Source organism: Arachis hypogaea, chromosome 3, assembly GCF_003086295.3.
Source record: "Arachis hypogaea cultivar Tifrunner chromosome 3, arahy.Tifrunner.gnm2.J5K5, whole genome shotgun sequence".
NCBI lineage: Eukaryota > Viridiplantae > Streptophyta > Magnoliopsida > Fabales > Fabaceae > Arachis > Arachis hypogaea.
This window is the reverse complement of record NC_092038.1, coordinates 119,384,927-119,403,792: the sequence shown is the minus strand read 5'-3', so window position 1 is coordinate 119,403,792 and position 18,866 is coordinate 119,384,927. Positions and strand designations below refer to the sequence as shown.

At 36.8% G+C, this 18,866-nt stretch overlaps 2 protein-coding genes across 2 annotated transcripts; one reads left to right on the top strand and one right to left on the bottom strand.

The window, feature by feature from the left end:
- The first annotated feature begins 527 nt into the window (after nt 1-527).
- On the top strand, nt 528-6,900 carry LOC112791083 (auxilin-related protein 2-like). Its single transcript, XM_072233373.1, has 9 exons — nt 528-1,627; nt 1,921-2,582; nt 2,618-3,540; nt 4,013-4,136; nt 4,247-4,344; nt 4,458-4,523; nt 4,894-4,983; nt 5,635-5,811; nt 6,408-6,900. Exons 1-9 carry the CDS (start codon nt 963-965, stop codon nt 6,444-6,446), a joined length of 2,844 nt encoding a protein of 947 aa, XP_072089474.1. The 5' UTR covers nt 528-962; the 3' UTR covers nt 6,447-6,900.
- A 192-nt stretch (nt 6,901-7,092) lies between these two features.
- LOC112791084 (amino acid permease 4) lies at nt 7,093-9,491 on the bottom strand. The gene is made up of 5 exons (XM_025833787.3): nt 9,266-9,491; nt 8,871-9,104; nt 8,364-8,457; nt 7,923-8,277; nt 7,093-7,838 (listed from the first exon to the last, which is right to left on the bottom strand). The coding sequence occupies exons 1-5, from the start codon at nt 9,381-9,383 to the stop codon at nt 7,194-7,196; spliced, it is 1,446 nt and encodes a 481-aa protein (XP_025689572.1). The 5' UTR covers nt 9,384-9,491; the 3' UTR covers nt 7,093-7,193.
- Nucleotides 9,492-18,866: the final 9,375 nt, after the last annotated feature.

Below are 18,866 nucleotides of genomic sequence, written 5' to 3'. Positions count from 1 at the left end.
TTTTGAATAGGTATCAACTTATCAAGCTTAGAATCTAAAAGGAGTATTTTATCACTTATAAGTGGCGTCAGTTAGGAGTGATGTGCCCACTTATCCCCCATTTCGCAATAAAAAAAAAGGAATTTTTTTTCTTATGTTGGCACTTCATCTTTTTTTAAAAAATATTGGTAAGTCACTAAGTTGTAAGGATTAATGAGTAATATTAACACACGTACCATTGTTTACATTGCGTATATATTTCAAAATAAAATTAAAAAATATTTAAATCACATTTTAAAGTAATGTACTTAAAGTTGAACTAATTCAATTAGATAATCATCTATTCATTTTTTTAACCAACAATTAGAGAGGAAAGTAAAAGAAAGATGAAGAGAAAGGATGACAAATTTTTTATTAGTAGTACAAAAAATATGATTATGAGTGCACAAAATTTCCTAAAACAAATTTAGGCAAAAGTAAATTTTTAAAATTGAGAGAAAAAAAGGAACTTAAAAAACAAAATTAAAGAAAACTTAGAAAAGAAGAAAAAGAAAGCCTTGATAATGGAACTTGATCAAGTCATGTCTTATCCTGCAGATAAAATATAATAAAAAAATTAAACTTACGTGGATCCATGAATTGTGTGTGAAAAATATTAGGAAAATGAAATGGGAAAAAAAAGAAAGGATGATTTTAGTTTTTCGGGTATAAGAAAAAGGAATTTCAACTGTTGCTCCATCAATCTTTTGCAACGAAGGCGAAAGTAAGGGAGGGAGAAGAAACAAATCAAATCATAGAGGGCATAACAAACCCATCAAGAAGCTCAGATTCCGTCACCTGCATCGCATGCTCCCTCCACCCGCACACACCAGATCACCTTCTTCTTCATCCTCATTTTCTTCGTTCACCAATTCTCTAATTGATCGATTCCACTTCCGGAAATTCCCCCAAATTTCCCAACCAATAAGCAATCCCGTCGCACCATGAACGATTTCGATGGCCTCTTGGCCTCCGAATTCGGTTACAAACCCCAAGGCAAATCCGCTCCAATGGCTCGTTCCAAAGGATCCTCCAATTTCTCAAACACTTCTTCCTCTCTTAACTTCGATTTGGGATCGCGATCCGCACGCGCTACCAATTCCACGGCTTCTGATTTCGGCTCCACTTCCGTGTTTGGATCCTCTGGTGGCATGAGGAACCGCGATGCTGGCGGTGGTTTCGACGAGATGTTCGGCGGCTCGACCGCCAGATCGGAGTCTCGCGGCGGAGCGGACTCGCCGTTTGATTTGGACTCCATGTTTCGTGGCGGCTCCTCATCCACCGCCGGGGACTTCGGTTCCAGGTCGACGAACTCGCCGAAGCCGGTCTACGACAAGCCTGTGTATGACGATGATGACATTTTCGACGGGATTCCAGGGTTGAAGAGCACGTCTAAGAATAAGTATGAAGATGTTTTTGCATCCGTGGCTTCGTCAGCGCCAGGAAGTGGCGGCGGCGGCGGCAGTAGCGCGTTTGATGATCTTCTTGGCGGGTTTGGAAGGGAGTCGAAGACTTCCGGTGGGAAGAGATCGGAGAAGGATGATAGAGGTGATCCTGCTTTTGATGATTTGCTAGCTGGATTCGGAAGCAGTAAGCCACCTGGTAACAGGTATTTATGAACATTGAACGGAGTGTGAGTTACTGAGTTGTTTTTGGTATCAGAGATTCTCTTGCAGTTGGCATTGTTCGGTAGCGGTATCCAGCTTTTACTTAATGCGCAAGTATATGCATGAGCTAACCTATGTGCGTGTCTTAAATTGTCTGTTGCCTTCAAATTATTGGAGATGGAAGGCTTGATTCCACAGAACTGGAATATAGAGTTATTTTTTTAATGTTTCGTAAATATTGTTTATTTTCGCATTGGTTGGTGCATCTTTAGTTATTTTCACACATTATTAACAGGCACACCGACGATATCGGTTTGTCCTCAGTACCAACTGTTAGTGCAGCTAAAGCAACCTCTACGGCATCAGAAGACCCTTTCCGAGTATTTGAATCAGTTTCAGCACCAGTGGATTCAACCTCAGGCCACACTACAGATCCGTTGGAAGAAATTAGTAAGTTTAGTAGTTCTAGAAGCACAAAAAACGATAGTTCAGCAAATTCTAATGGAAGAGTATATGATGATATTGATCCTTTTGGCGGGCTTGGACAATCTGTACCTGCATTCACATCAGAGAGAAATAGCAGGAAGGGCAGCTTGTCTCCACAGTCAAATACGAGCCCTGGTTCGACTAGAGATAAAGAACAAGTTGAAATGTTTTCTGCAAGGAGTCCTGAGAAACGGTCGCAAAACAAGATCCCTGTTGAAAATGATCGAGAGGTTCCGCAATCCCCTTCTTACATGCCTTCATATTCACCTGGTTCTAATAAACCAGTTGGCCAAAGGTCTACTTCCCCCAATTATAATAATACTAATTTTAGACAGGCCAATGCTGAGGAAGATATGTCTCCAAAATATGAAGAAAATGTAGAATTTGGTGAGGATATATGGTTGACAGTGTCAGAGGTTCCTCTTTTTACACAGCCAACTACTGCACCACCACCATCAAGACCCCCTCCCCACGGCCGGTAAATATTTCAAGAATGGGAACAGGCTCCCCAGCTTCTGCCAATTCTAGAAAGAAGGCTAATGAGTACTCTACTTTCCCTAGTTCCACTCGATTCTCTCAAGCTCCTAAATCTGCTCCTTCTGCAGCAAGGGCATCCCCTACACCACCACAGTTTGATGAACTTGATGATTTTGCTATGGGCAGGAGTCGTGCTAATGATGACGAGAGTGGAAATGGTCTTCTTGATGAAGAATTAGAGATGAACTCTGCTGCCGCTGCTATGAAGGAGGCAATGGATAGAGCCGAAGCTAAATTTAAACATGCAAGGGAAGTTAGGGAGCGAGAAAACACAAGGGCAGCTAGAAATAGAGAAGGTGTGCAATTTGAAAAGGATGAGATGCTAGAAGAGAGAGAAAAACAGGAAAGGTTAGACCGTGAGCGGCAGCAAAAGGAGAGGGAGGAAAATGAGCAAAGAAGACTCATGAAAGAAAGGGAGGAGAAAGAAAGAGAAAAACAGCGGCTTGAGAGAGAAAGAGCAAGGCAGGCTGTGGAAAGAGCTACTAGAGAAGCACGTGAAAGAGCAGCTGCTGAAGCTCGCCAAAGAGCTGAAAGAGCTGCTGTTGGGAAAGCAGCTGCTGAGGCTCGAGAGCGTGCTGAGAGGGCTGCAGTGCAGAGGGCACAGGCTGAAGCCCGAGAAAGGGCTGCCACAGAGGCAAAGGAAAGGGCTGAACGGGTAGCTGCAGAGGCAAAGGAGAGGGCTGAAGCTGAAGCACGAGCTAAAGCAGAACGTGCTGCTGTAGAGAGGGCTGCTGCAGAGGCTCGAGAAAGGGCTGCGGCTGAGGCCCGAGAAAGAGCCGCTGCTGCTGCTGCAGGAGCAAACCAAAAAAAGAATGAAAATGATCTTGAGTCCTTCTTTGGCACGGGTGCAAGAGCCAGTAGTGCTCCAAGACCTCCTCGGACTACCTCTTCAGTGAGTAACTTTTTTCTTTTTGAACATTGTCTAGAGTTCTGTACTTATATTGTAACAAATAATTGCAAAATTTATCTTTCACAATTTGTCCCATACCGCCATGCAAAATTTCTCCTGGAAGATAGGATGTTAGAGTTAGTTAAAAACAAAAAATTGTTTAAGCAAGTGTTGAGGTTCGAATTCCGCCTTGTGCATGCAGCAACCCATTGGCTAGCGGCAAACTCTTAAATGGAAGCTCAGATCCGCGGTGGATTAGTCCTTGGCCTATCGGGCTAGAGGGCTAGAGGATACCGTGGAAAAAAAAAGTTAAAAACAAAATGAAATTGTTTAGAAACAATTGTAGTTAATGAAGTATAAGTTTATTTTTTTATGATTTATATAAAAAAATAAATGTAGGAATAACATGCATGTTAAATTCAGTGTTATACTTGCAAATTTTGTTATGAAGTTTTCTGAAGCTGTTTGTTTACAGGACTCTCTATTTGAAAATCAATTTCAGTCAGATATAACAAGGAAATCTGCTGGTGCATCTTCAAACATGAAGAAAGCATCATCATCCACTAATATTGTTGATGATCTTTCTTCGATTTTCGGAGGTAGATTTGTGGTTCCAGTACATTGGTTATTGATGCAAAAGTGGTTTACATTTTCAGCTGCCATTGCTTAGTTCATCACTCTTTTTGTCATTCTCTTTTATGGTCTGAAGCTGCTCCGTCATCTGGAGAATTTCAAGAAGTTGAAGGGGAAACTGAAGAAAGGCGAAGAGCCAGGTTGGAACGCCACCAGAGGACTCAAGAGCGTCAGGTATGTGTTTACATGTTTGTTTCCTTGATTTCATTCCCTTTTACTATTTCTTGATATAAAGAATAGGTGAAGAATAATCTGCATATGCTATGACTGTTGACATTTTATATTAGGCAAAAGCTTTGGCCGAGAAGAATCAACGCGACCTGCAAACTCAAAGAGAGCAAGCTGAAAGACATGTAAGTAGTTTCTTTTGTCATCTTGTTCCTGTTTACTTACATGCACCAGTACTATGGTGCCTATGTACACCTATTTCGCCTTTGTCCATGTTCTGCATTTTAAAAAAAATCTATTCTTCAGAAGTCACTAAATATATAGATGCAGATCAGATAGAGATGGCTGTAACCTGGTCCTTGTCAGCCAGTATTCCTGTTTACCTTTATATATTTAATATTTAATTTAATGATGAATGAAATTATGGTTTTGCTCTGCTTGGTTGCATCTAGAAAAATTATGTCCTTTAAATTTCTCTTTCCATTGATTATAGTTTTCAGATTATTATTATTATTATTATTATTATTATTATTATTATTATTATTATTATTTCAGAGGCTTGCTGAAACGCTGGATTTTGAAATTAAGCGCTGGGCTGCCGGAAAAGAGGGGAACTTGCGTGCTTTGCTCTCCACCTTACAATATGTATGTACTTATTGCACACACTCTGAATAATTTGATATGTTTTTGTTAGATCCATGTAATGCCAAGAAGTATATAGTATTCTAGTCTTAAATAACCTGTTTATTTCTTCCTTTAGAATTCTCGAGTACAAATTCTTTCGAGATTGAACGGTGGAACTTTGTAATTTTGGATATACATTTTCTCGCACATTTGTCATCAATCTACCACCCTAGGCCCAGATGTACATGATGTCCTTATTCCTCATACTGTCTTGTTGATTGTATAATTTTCAAGTGTTACTGCTTGGTAAAGGTAAACCACCCTAGCAATTTTTGGTTATAAATGTCAACCTCAGTAGCAAACAAGCAATTTACAATCAACTACTAACTACGTACCACATCCCTGGGAGGCAAGATTGATTTTCATTTTTCAGAAGCTTATAATGTGCACTTCTTCTGTTAAAGTCAATCCTGTGGTAACATGAGTAAAAGTAAAAGAACCTGTTCTCTTAGACCACTCCCCCTCCCTCACCAAAAAAAAAAAAAAAATGATAATCCATTTATTTAAGTATTGTAGGATTCAACCTGTGAATTTGCGGTATCTAGGTGTTGGTTTTTTTTCCTCCAAAATTTTGGCAGATGTTAACTAGTTTTCTTCGTGAACAATGTTCAGGTGTTGTGGCCTGAATGTGGTTGGCAGCCAGTTTCTTTGACTGATTTGATAACAGGAGCTGCAGTTAAAAAAGCATATAGAAAAGCTACATTGTGTATTCATCCTGATAAAGTGCAGCAGAAGGGTGCCACTCTTCAGCAGAAATATATAGCAGAGAAGGTGTTTGATCTACTCAAGGTATTTTAGGCCATTTACTGAACTTCTATATGCAACTTGAATGCTTTATAAGAAGAAATAGTATTTGGTAGCCGGTGGCAACAATGGTTTTCTGAATGTTGATTATGGACTGCTATCATTCTTAAGTGGTTTCTAAAAGTGGGTTTCAACATAGTTTGTGATCACCGGACTTTCTCAGTAGGCAGTTGTTGAATATGGATTTTGTAAAATGTGTGAAACCCATACACTTTTATGTTTGCAGTTTTGATTTAATATTAGGCAATAAAAGGATACCCTGGCCGTTTATGTGGTTTTTTGAATTGAGTGATCACATGACCTTTTAACAATTTTTAATTCTGATCAGCATCATCCATGTATGGTTTATATGCCCTTGGATTTGTGCGTGGCGCTCACATTAAAGCAGTCCTCTCACTTGATACATTTCCCCCACTCACACTCAGTTGAAGAAGAGTTGTCTCATGACATACATTTTATTTTTATTATGTATAAAGTGCTGAATTCCTGAAAGTTTCAGCAGTTCATACAATCTATTGCCTAGTCCTGAACGTACATACCTTCATATGTTGCCTGAAAGTTTGATGATTTATTTATAACAGGAGGCTTGGAATAAATTCAATTCTGAGGAGCTTTTCTAATCTCTGATGAAAGCATCTACTTGAAGCATTTTGTTCAACGATTATATTGAGAGGAGACCACAACGCTGTTTCAGCTGTCTCCCTGGATCACTGCACATTTGTTTTGATTGAAGTTATAGTTGTATCTATGGAGAAGTATTGCTTTCCCACTGCCTTCTCTTCAGTGGGATCGTGTTCTTCAGGAGAGAGAAAAAGGGGGGGGGGTTGGGTTTCTACAGATGTTTATCATTGTAGCATGTTTTGTTGATGTAAAATATCATTATCAATTTTATTATTCATTAATCATTATCCCTAATTTTAGTGAGGGCTCAAGAGCATTTTTTTTCCCTTTCCAAATTCTTTCTCTCTTCTTTATTGTGATATAGTACGATCTCTCAGGAATATATACGATTTTGTGAATTATATGATTTATGCAAGGATCTCAGCCCGAGCTTCTGCATTTCATGAAACTAAATTGACTGTCAGCAATGTGTTGGATCTGTTGCCTTGTCGAATTACTTTTCAAGCCAAAGTCATATTTCTACGTTTTATAATTATTTCAGTGTTGTTGTAACTCTGCTGTTCAATTTGACGCTTGCTTCTGGACTGGAGTGACTCGTGAGGAAATATAACATGTCAATTTAATTTACAAGATGCTTAATGAGGGTGACCGACAGGAAACCTATGGCATTCATTGATGTATTAGATAACAGTGCAAAGTACAAGAAAACCCGAACCAAATCCATGACTGCCCACATTAGAGCTTAACTAGTAGTCAAATTGGAATGGTTTGTATTTCTTTAGGTCAAGCAAGACACCAGCAAGAGAACCAACAGCAGCAATAAGTGATACCATTAGGCATGCCATACTGAATATCTGTAGCGTTATCCATTTGGCACTCCATCTTGCTATATTCTTCTGTTTAATGTACATCATCACCGGAAAGTAAACCGTCAAAGGCCAAAACCCCATTGCTCCAATCACTCCCACTATGTCGTTAAAGAACGGAAGCAACATGGACGTGACAGTTGTAAGCATCACAAACACTGTCCTCCAACTCAGTCTAAACAGGCTTAGTTTGTACGGGGGAAGACCCGGAATTGGGACTTTGAAATCCCTGTTAATGTTGGGCCATCTTTGCGCCGCCCATTTCTCCACAAACGCAAAGATTGGTTGGGCAAACACTTGGTATGCACCCACAAGGTGGATCACTATTGCGGCATTAGCAATGTCTACCAGCCAATATGGGTTGTAGAAACCAAAACCAGTGAGCAGGTTCCCCGGTGCTGCATCTCCAAAAGCAGCATACCCCATGCACCCACAAAGCATATAGAACGTTGTGGTTACTGCAATGCTAATCTTTGTAGCCTTCTTCATTGTTTTTGCTTCACTTGGTGGGGATTTCAGGGTGTCCTGTTATGTTGTCAGAGATATTAATTACATCAATCAGAATTCAATTCATTGAATGAAGAGAGGGCCAGAAGGGTGTGGGTGTACCTGAATTTCAATGAGAACAACAGCATATGAATATGCAAAGGCAATGTCACCAAGAGCCTGGGAAGTTCTCCATATCTTTTGGGCCTCTGAGATAGCTCCAACACTGATTCCTATGAGGGATCCCTTGAAACTACCCCTTTCTGCAACTTTGGCAATCCCAAGAGAGAGACCAATTATGGAATATGTGAAAGACATGACTGCAGCAACTGTTGAAAGCCACCATATTTGATCAAAGTCTGGAATCTGTGAAAGGAAAATCTCTATTATCCCAAATATCATGATGTATTGGCTGCTTGACTCGTGGCATGGCCCTTTGTCCCCGCTGCTATGGAAACAATTTGACTTCTTGATTGCCCTGTATGTATGTAACCCATCAACTGTCACAAACCAATTAAATTATGATGAACATATATGGAAATTAGAATGTAAAATTAATCTGACATCATGCTAATAGAAGCCGCAATTGTGTATCCTACTACGATTCCCAGCAGGTTCAGGTACTGAAACATCCCACATAGCTTAACGTTCACCCCACCTGCCATTATTGCCAACACAATATATTCATGCATTCAGCCACAGAAGACCATCTATCTTGCCATGCATGGTCACCAATATTTATTCATTTTTTCCCATCAAAATTTAACTCATAACTTTTTACCAACCAACATGAAATATCTTTTCTTTTCCTTAAGCAGAAAGTTAAATAAAACGATGCATGTCCTACTAGTTCTAATTAATTAAGCTACCTAGGCATGCATGATAAAACAAAATCAAAAATACTATTCGTACACTAAAATTAATCACTAATATATTTGTATGTAAATATATGTGAGGTTTAATTTATTTTTAATGTGTATTTATATTCTATAATTTATTTTATATTGATGTCTCACTTAGTATATATGTAGCATAGTCCAAAGAAAATAAATGTGGTAGTTAATTAGATACCAAGAATGGAGCGAACAGCGTCCATGTAAGTGTAGTTTCTCTTGCCGGAGATGGGGTCGCCGCTGCGGTAACACTGAGAAAGAAGGGAGGAAGTGTAGAGAGTGACGAAAGAGAACAAGATCATGACGGCAGGGCCAGCAAGCCAACCTAACTGAGCAATGGCCCAAGCCAAAGATAGAACCCCAGATCCTATAACTGCTGTTATTATGTGCGAGCTTGCAGTCCACACACTTCCTGCATATGCACACGCACATACACATACATGCATATGCATGCATGCCCCCTCTCGTTTATTATACTCATATTATTAATATTGTATATGCAAGATTGAAATTATAAATCATCAGGTCAATTAATGATGGGATGAATTAAATTATAATTTGTTTTTCTTGTACCAGTTCGTTTGACACGGCCATCGTCATCATAGAATTTGGAGTCGTCCATGGCCAGTGCTTCCATTTGGAAAGCTTGATGGCGACTAAGGTTGGATGTGGCTGCGTTTTCTGCAGGCATCTTTGGTAATGAGGTAGCTAAGATATATGCAGTGTTGTGTGGATTGTGTGAGTGGGAGAGAGAAAGAGACTCAGAGAGTCTGAGTATGTTGTTGTTGGATGCAGGTACAGTCCTTCATGGCGAGAAATGGCACCTATTTATAGGGAAGTTTAATTTTGGAAGACGGAAAAAAAACAATCAACCAAACTAGTTAAATTTCTCCTATTTAATATTTATTTATTATAAAATACATTAAATAAAAAATAATAAAGTTTGATAATTTTTTATTAATATTTTTTATTATCAAATATTTTTATTTAGATTTTATCAAATTACACTAATTACTACATTAGATGTCACATTTAATAAATTAAAGAATTTCTTTGTTAAACAATTTCATTTTCAACAAAACTTAATAATCGTCTTAATTGAAAAGGGACAATTAATTAAAAAAAAGAAAAGTATAAAAATAAAAAAAGTGTGGCTAAATATAGTATTGGTTAAATTAATGATATTTAATGAAGTAGAAGGGGTTAATAGTCAAATTAGTCCTTGAAAGATAAGACATTTTTTAAATTCATCCCTGAAAGATTTTTTCAATCAGATTGGTCCTTCAAAAATTGCGAATTAATCATATTTGTTCTTCAGTCACTCTATAAACAATTTTCTTCAAAGATTGATATTGTAAAACGTTAATTGATAATATATATAATACCTGATATGTCTAATTGTATATTGATCAAATATGTTTATGAAAATTTATTAATTTAGTCATTTTCTCCAATTACAAAAATCCTATTCCTAATATGATCTAGTGACTAAATTGATAGATTTTCGTAAATATATTTATTCATCGTCTAATTGAACATGTTATGTATTATGTATGCTATCAGTTAACATTTCACATCATCAATTGTTGACAAAAATTATGAGTGAAATAACTGAAGGACAGATATGACTAATTCGTAATCTTTGAAGGACCAATTTGATTGAAAAAATCTTTCAAGGATAAATTTGAATAATACCTTATCTTTCAAGGATTAATTTGATGATTAACCCAAAATAAAAGACTTTTTGAGTAACATTAAAGAGATAATAGTATAAAGTTATTTTATTTAGGAAAAGTACATGTAGACGATAAAAATACTAAATAATGTGAACAATGGATATATCGGATGTTCATTTCACTAAGTGTACGAATGATTATTCTAATATTAAAATTTAGGTAGATAATTTAGAAATGTAGTGTGTTTTTATTTAATTAGTAGTTGTTCATATTGTTGAAGAAAATAATTGATTATCTAACTTAACGTTAAACTAATACGAGCTTCTAAGGACAAATGATAAAATCACTAATAGTGGAAGTTTTTAATTTAATAAATGACAGACAAATATTTCGAAAACTTAAATTTCTTATATTTTAAATATTTTTTTTAATATGTAATTTTAACATATGTTCTTATGATATAAATTAGTTATATTTTTTAATTCATAATTATATATATATAATATTTATAATTATATATTTATTATATTTAAAATTATGTATTTATTTTAGTAATAGATCAAAAAATATAAAATAAAGAAATAAATGCATTAAAGAAAGCAAAAAATACAAATTATGATTCTCTATAATTCTTAAACTATGGCTCCAAAATTTTTTGGTGAAGTTAATATTATTAGTATTAAAAAGACTTTAATTTTAGCATTTAAATGCTCCGAGAATGTGGTCCATACGCAACCTTCTCGTTTCAAGCACCCCATCAAGCACAGTCACGACTTGGCCAACAACCTATGCGTATTGGATAATTATTGATTATGCACATGAGCACATCCCCTATGACATTACATAAATTAAATGCTTATAGAGAGAAGGAGAGTATCACGCAGAATTTGCATTTTGTAACGTGTAAATAATTAAAATAGTCAACAATTATACGAAATGTATTAAAAAAATTAATTATTAAATTAGTTATGAGTATAATATATATGTTAAAATATAAAATATATATTAAAAATGAGTTAAACAAATTATATATTTATACATAAATATATAATAATTAATTTTTTATATCTACATAATATTTTGAGTCCTTGAATATCAATAGATTGAAGGTTATATTTATGCCCTTCATGTAACGTATGCATTTAATTTGTCTTAATTATGTATCATTTAAATCTTTTTTACTTTATCTAAACCGATGCGGTGTAAGCCAGAATAAGTTAGTTATATTGATGCAACATATAGCTGTCTTGATATATTATAGACAGTATTCTGATAAATTAAATCGTTTATTTGAAGGCCACTCTTTATTGATTAACTTAAACATGATTATCCTCCAATCAAGTGGAAGATTAATATAATAGTGCCATTGATTCTTGAAGGCTAAAAAATCAATGATAGAATAATGTTACCTAATTAAGTATATGTATGTATTACGTCCACTAATAATATACAAATTTGTATATAACCCTACAAGAATAAAAGAAAAAGAAATGGCCAATAAGCTAAGAGGGGGTTGGGAGAAGAATTTGAGTATATATGTTGTTACCTATAAATCTCACATGTTACGACATGTGTCTTAATTATTAGCTTTAGTTTGTGATGCTTGATATATATGGTCCTACACAAAAAAAACTAAGTCACAATTTTTTTTCAGAGAATCTTGAATTTGAATTTGCACTAGATTTTGATATTGTTTTGGTTTATTGCGACAATGACCAGAGAATAATAATCACAAATAATGATGATTATAGAAATATATGAATCGAATGAGGAACCACTGAAAGTGGGTGTTGAAGGCTTTGACCCCAAAATTGATTAGTGCTGCCTCATCAACATCAAAATTATCGCTGCTCATACATGTATTTGGATAGCCCTAACGTCTACTCTCTCAATAGCATTTTGGAATATTGCAAAGTTGAATTATCTAAAATTCCTAAACAAACTATTGAATTGAATTATTGATGTTAAAAAAAAGTCCAAATACATCAAGCATAATTCTAGTATAAATACAATATTGACTAAAAATATTGATCAATATAAATAAGAATTGTGATCTTCGAAATTTTCTCTAAAACGAAGAAATTCTAGAAACTGAGATTCCGTTTTAAAAACAAGAGCCATACGCCCGGCATATAGGCATGGGCCAATTAAGTTTAATTTCAGGATCCACTTTATATTCTAATATCTGTGAGCACTATAGAAGAATATAGAAAGCCACATACCAAAAAGGTCACATGCAGGGTTTTCAAATTTCAATTATATGTTCATTATGTTGCTAGCAATCATGCACTAATAATACACTCATCAATTTACAAGATTGTTCTATATTGGAGAATATATACACATATATAAATTAAACAATATTCCATTTTAATGCACATTAACTGGCTCTTAATTAAGTAATAGGATATATATATTATACCTAAGATTGTATTGGATAGACTCTTGCCGCAATATTTGAGATCACAAATCATTTGATGCTAAGCCGCCTGTAAAGAACGACTTTCTAAGATAACTATATATATATAAGTTCAAGTGGTAACAATAATAAGCGTGCATGCCAGTTATAACCGTCCTCTTATATGTAATGCCCGGATCAAATTAATTGCTTTTCCCCCTCAATTAATAATTAGGGAAGCTTTAATATATCTTGCCAATTATAATTAATCTTCTACTTGATGTGAAAAGTTCGTTGAAGAACATGTAAAGAGGTTGTGAAAGTCATGTATGTAAGCAAAAGTGTCAAATAAGAAAGTGCAACTGGTGATCCTCAATCCTCCTTTTCGTCAAACATTACAGGCTCAGTTAGTTTATTGATAACTTCCATTGGCTGTTCTTCCACCACAAACGTTTCGGATAACTAATTTATCACCTCGTCATTATCAATCTGACCAAATCTAAACTACATTATATATATATATATATATATATATATATATATATATATATATATATATATATATATATATATAGCTGCGTCTCCGGTGGCCACATTATCGGTGGCTAGCAGTGGTTACGTGCTGATTGTCCAATGAGATGCTGACATTTAAAGTCATCGTTAGTGTCGCTAACATGTGTTTAAGAGATTAAGCATGGTTAATGTTTCCTCCTTTTTTACCGTAGGGGTACGATTGTAAATAGGTGATGTTGCAAGGTTATGAATAGGGGTGGCAATGGGGCGGGTAGGGGCGGGTTTTTGCTCTACCCGACCCCGCCCCGCTCAACGAAAACCCGCATAGAACCCGCCCCGCCTCTACCCGCGGGTAGTAAAATGTTAAACCCTAACCCGTCCCTGCGGGTACCCGCCCCGCCCCTACCCGCCCCTATAATTATTAAATCCAAAAATAAAATAAAATTTTAAAAATTATATAACTATTATTTATATACATAACATAAATTAAAGTAAAAATTTAAATATGATACAATATTATTAATCATTTTACTAATTATTTTATATATATCTTACATATATTATATATTAAAAATATATATTTATATATCTATTATATATACCGGGGCGGGTTCAACCTAAACCCGACCCCGCCCCGCCCCGCCCAAGAACCCGCCCCGTTAAAACCCGCCCCCGTGCGGGTGCGGGTAATTACCCACCCCGAACGGGTAGGGGCGGGGTGGGTACCCGCGGGTTCGGGTAGTGTTGCCACCCCTAGTTATGAATGTCAATTGGCAGAATTGCCTTTATAAAAAACGGGGATGCTGGTGGTTGCCAGAGATGGGCGAGCTAGGCAGAGAACGTTGTTGGAAAAAATCAACTCAAAATGGAGGTTGCAGGCTTGGTTATGTGTGGATTGTGGTCGGCTTATTAGCGGTAGCTATGACCAAAGGTGAAAGCTGGTCGTCAAGTTAATGTCTTAGACTATAAGAAAAACGTTGAATATTATCGAATTTATTGTCGGTTTTATTAGCAGATTTTTCAAAAGTTTTGATGTGGGATTCGTCATGTCAAATCAGTATCGGCGGATTTCTGTTTTCAATAGTAAATTCGTCGCTAATACTTGGAAGAAAAACGAGAAAAATAGGTACAAATTTTAGCATCGAATTTACTGTCGAAAAAATCTGACAATAGCCACTTTAGTGAAACATTCCATTTAGGTGACTCGGACCGTGTTATCATCGGATAAACCCAATAGTAATCATGCCCTAAATTCGAACTGCGAACCCTCTTCTCTCTCTCTTTCTCTCTCTCTCTCTAAGAAAAATGCTGAGTACTGTCAGATATATCGTCGGATTTAGCATTAGCCATTAGCGCCTAGATTTCTGTCGGATTTACCGGAGGTAATGTGTCGAATGTATAAAGTTTAGTAATTACCGACGGATTTTGGAATCCGACAGTAACTCCAACGGTATTTATTGGAGGGAAACAAAAATAAAATGACGCGTTATTTACCGTCGGATTAATCGACGAATTTTTTCGACGGTAAAGCCAATTAGTGAAACGATGCGTTTTGGTGACCGTAAAATTTAACGGTAGAAAAAGTCCGACAGTAAATCTGACGGTACTAGAATGTAAATTCAAAACGCGAACCCTCTTCCCCCTCGTTCAGATTCACTTCCTCTCTCACTAAACCATCAAAACCACCATCTCCTTCCCTCTCCCTAAAACGATCCTCTGCCGCCGCCGACAGCGCCACCACCACAGCCCCCTCTCCATCACCATAAGCCTACCCACCCCTGAGACCCCGTCGTTCTTCTTCTTCTTCTTCTCTCCTTGCCACTTTTCCGTTCTCCGAACTGCCGCTCCACACCACAGAGCCACCACTGCGCCTCCCCAACTTCACCTCTCTGGTATCTGCTCATCACCGCCACCACCACCGCTGTTCATAGTTTGTTCTGTTTGAATCGATTTTGCCTCTGCAACAATAGGTAACAAATTCAAATGCGAATATTAAAAATAGAAGTTTGTATGCTTAATGCTGATGTATGTTGAAATTCGATTAGATTATATTTTGTTTTGTTAATTGAAATTTCTATATTAGGCTAAAATATTTTGTTGTAAATTAAAAAAATTGTCAAGATGTCCATTTTAACATATCCAAAAATGATTGAGAAATTAAGTTATATTGAAGCATATATTGCTTAATAAGGATGCATATTTGAAAAAGAAAACTAGTTTAACCTATTCTTCTGTTTGATGAAAGTAGAAATGGGTTATTATGTCTAGTTGTTTATATCCAAATATTTTTCTTTTAATAGATTATATCCACATGTATGTAAACTATATATTGAATGAAATATTATCTTAACATATTTTGTTAATAGAGTGAAAAAATCTTTGTTTTCTATTTAATTGTTTTTTCCTTTTTCCTATGAAAACCTAGTTAGATAATGTATATGATAAGTATGGAGATTGCATTTTTATACGTATTTGAAGATGGCTGAATTTAAGTTTATGAATATACTGAGATTTTATTGATAGTTAAATTGCTTTTTTTAATTTTGAACTTTGAATTTGAACTTTGAAAAGTGTTTCGATTATTGAACTGAATTGCTGAATATTGCTGTTGGAGTTGTTTGATATTGTCTGAAAGACGTGCACTGACTGTGTTATGGTTGGTTTTGATACATGCAAACATGACGACAGGAAGAGGTGTTGCGGATCAAGCTGCCGATCATGATTGCAGCCGTGGTTGGGATAGAGGGAGGGGTTTCCTTCGGTACCCCCAGGACTTCTGGATCTTCTCCCTCTATTCCGACCACCCCGATGACACTACAAATTGCGGGTTTAGCGGACCAGCCGTTTATCATGGTCCTTAACCCCAACTACGTGTCGCTGTCCATGGAGACGCCGCCGCCTCTTTCCGCTCAGCACCCCGCATCCACGACGACACCAAGTCCAGCCATTTTGACCAACTTACTTGGATTCTATGATTTACATCAATCTCTCCATTATATTTTGTATGATGCATCCAAGATATTTAAAACTTTTAACTTTTTGTAGGATGTTTTCTCCGATCTTCACCTCTGTATTAGGGTTTTTCCTTCAGCGGCCGAACTTACATTCCATATATTCCGTCTTGCTACGCCTTATGTGCAGACCATACACTTCTAGAGCTTCTCTCTATAAATTCAAGTTCTTATTTAGGTTTTTCCTTGACTCTCCCATAAGGATGATATCATCGGCAAAAAGCATGCACCATGGCACATGCTCTTGGATATGCTCTATGAGTACTTCCAAGACTAATGTGAAAATGTATGGAATTAAGGATGATCTCTGGTGTAATCCTATACCAACAGAAAATTTCTCTGTCATACTACCTTGAGTATTCACACTAGTTGTAGCCCATCATACATATCTTTAATTGCACAAATATATACGATCCTTACTCTCTTCCTTTCCAAAATCTTCCATAAGACCTACCTTGGCACTCTATCGTACGCTTTTTTCCAAATCAATAAACGCCATATGTAGATCCCTTTTATTACTACGATACCTCTCTATCATCATTCTTAACAGGTATGTAGCTTTAGTGGTGGATCTGTCTGACATAAAATCAAATTGGTTTTCTATTACTTGTGTCTTTTGTCTCAGCCTCCGTTTTATCGTCCTTTCCCATAACTTCATGGTATGGCTCATGAGTTTGATCCCTTTATAATTTCTGTAACTCTATATATCCCCTTATTCTTGTAGATAGGTACCAAGGTGCTATTTCTCTATTCATCTGGTATCTTCTTTGACCTTAAAATTTTGTTAAAAAGCTTAGTTAACCAACTGATGCCTTTCTCTCCAAGGCCCTTCAAAACTTCAATAAAAATATTATCGGTGGTGGCACATGGTAACATAATGAGTAAAAGAGGTATGCATGGCATTTCTTTCGTATTTCATTTTATCATCTGCTTCTTCTACCCCTTTGCTTTTTTGTTCTAGTTTTCTCATGGGTTTAGAGAGGGAGAAAAAAGGAAAGGTTGACTGGTCGTATGACTGGGTAAGTGATGATGTAAAGTCTAGTGTTTCTTTATTTTGTGATGACGTTGCTGTGAAGCAGATAGATGTGAAGAAAATCATAAGGGCTGGTTGTGGTGTTAGGGTGGAATTGTTGCCATGTAGTGGTGAAGATAGGGTTTACCATAGGGGTCAGGGGTTTAAGTTTTTCTTTATGCATAGTTGTGTGTTAGAGGAGCTGCGAGTGAGACTGCCTTTCACCGATTTTTAGTGTCAAATTCTGAAGCAAATTAACTGTGCTCCTTCACAATTGCATCCTAATGGGTGGGCATTTCTTTGAAGCTTTGAGATATTGATGGAGTTTCTGGAGTTGGAGCCTTCTGTAGATTTATTTTTTTGTTTGTTCCAAGCTAAAGGGGTTTGGAAAGGGGGTGGGTTAATTTGAACAGTACTCCTGGATTTGGTATTTTTAAACTGTACAAATCATCTTTCAAGAATTTTAAAGAGATGTATCTTAAGGTGAGGAGTGTGGAAACAGAATTTCCTTTCTATGTGGATGAGTTGTTGGCTGAGAGGTTTCCTTTGTGGTGGTGTTCGGAACCGCAGAATATCCTCGGTGCTGAAGTTGTTACTCCGAGGAATGTATGTATTATTGAGTTTTTGGTGGAACAAATTGATCAGAAAGAGTTGATTTTGATGTTTGAGTTGTTGAAGTGGGATGAGGATGGGAATGCTGTGGTAGAATATCTGGGTGAGTTTTATTTTTGGTTGCTGTTCTTTTCAGTTCTTAATTGAAATCTGATTTGCTTTTGTTTCCATGGAATTTGCAGGAGGTAAGTACCCCGGAGTTTCGGCTGCGTCGTTGAGGTCTCGTTTTAAGAACAAGAACTTGGAGAAGGAGGTTTCGTCTACCAATCGCGAGAAGGTGGTAGTGGCTGGGGAAGTTAGTCAGCCCCTCAGGGTCGTCGGAAAGTCATTTTGAAAAAGAGGAAGTCGGATTTGGTGGATTTATCTGATGAGTCTAGTGGGAAGGTACATGGTATTTCCATGGAGGAAATTGAGGCCTTTGTCGTGAATCAAAAAAGGCTTCATGAGATGTCTGAGCAAACTGGAGGCTTGTCCGTGTAGGGGAAAGAGTATCCCTACATGGCTGTTGCCGACGAGTATTGTCAGTCTTCTGCCGATGTATCTTTGGCGAATGAGGTTGGTGAGATGGCCATTGGGCAGTACATGCAGGTAAGGTCTTTTTCCTATTTATAGTTTGAGTTTGTTTTTTGTATGTTTTATGTATGTGGTAGTGATGATGTTTTTCGTAGGTGGTTGGTCTGAGGCTTGCTAGTTTAGGGCGTAGTCAAGAGTTAAGGCATAAGAAGCTTGCGGGTGAGAAAGCAGAATGTGTTGTGTATAAAGAGGAGTTAACTAAGAGTAAGGGTATGGCGGCTGAGTTACAAAGTCGGTTGACTGAAACTGAGAAGCATTTGAAGGAAACAAAAGATAATTATGCTAAGGATGTGGAAGATTTGAAGAAAAAGGAAGCGAATCTGGTGAGCATGGAAACTCGGTTGATTGAGGTTACTGCTCGGTTTAAAGAGATGGAAAA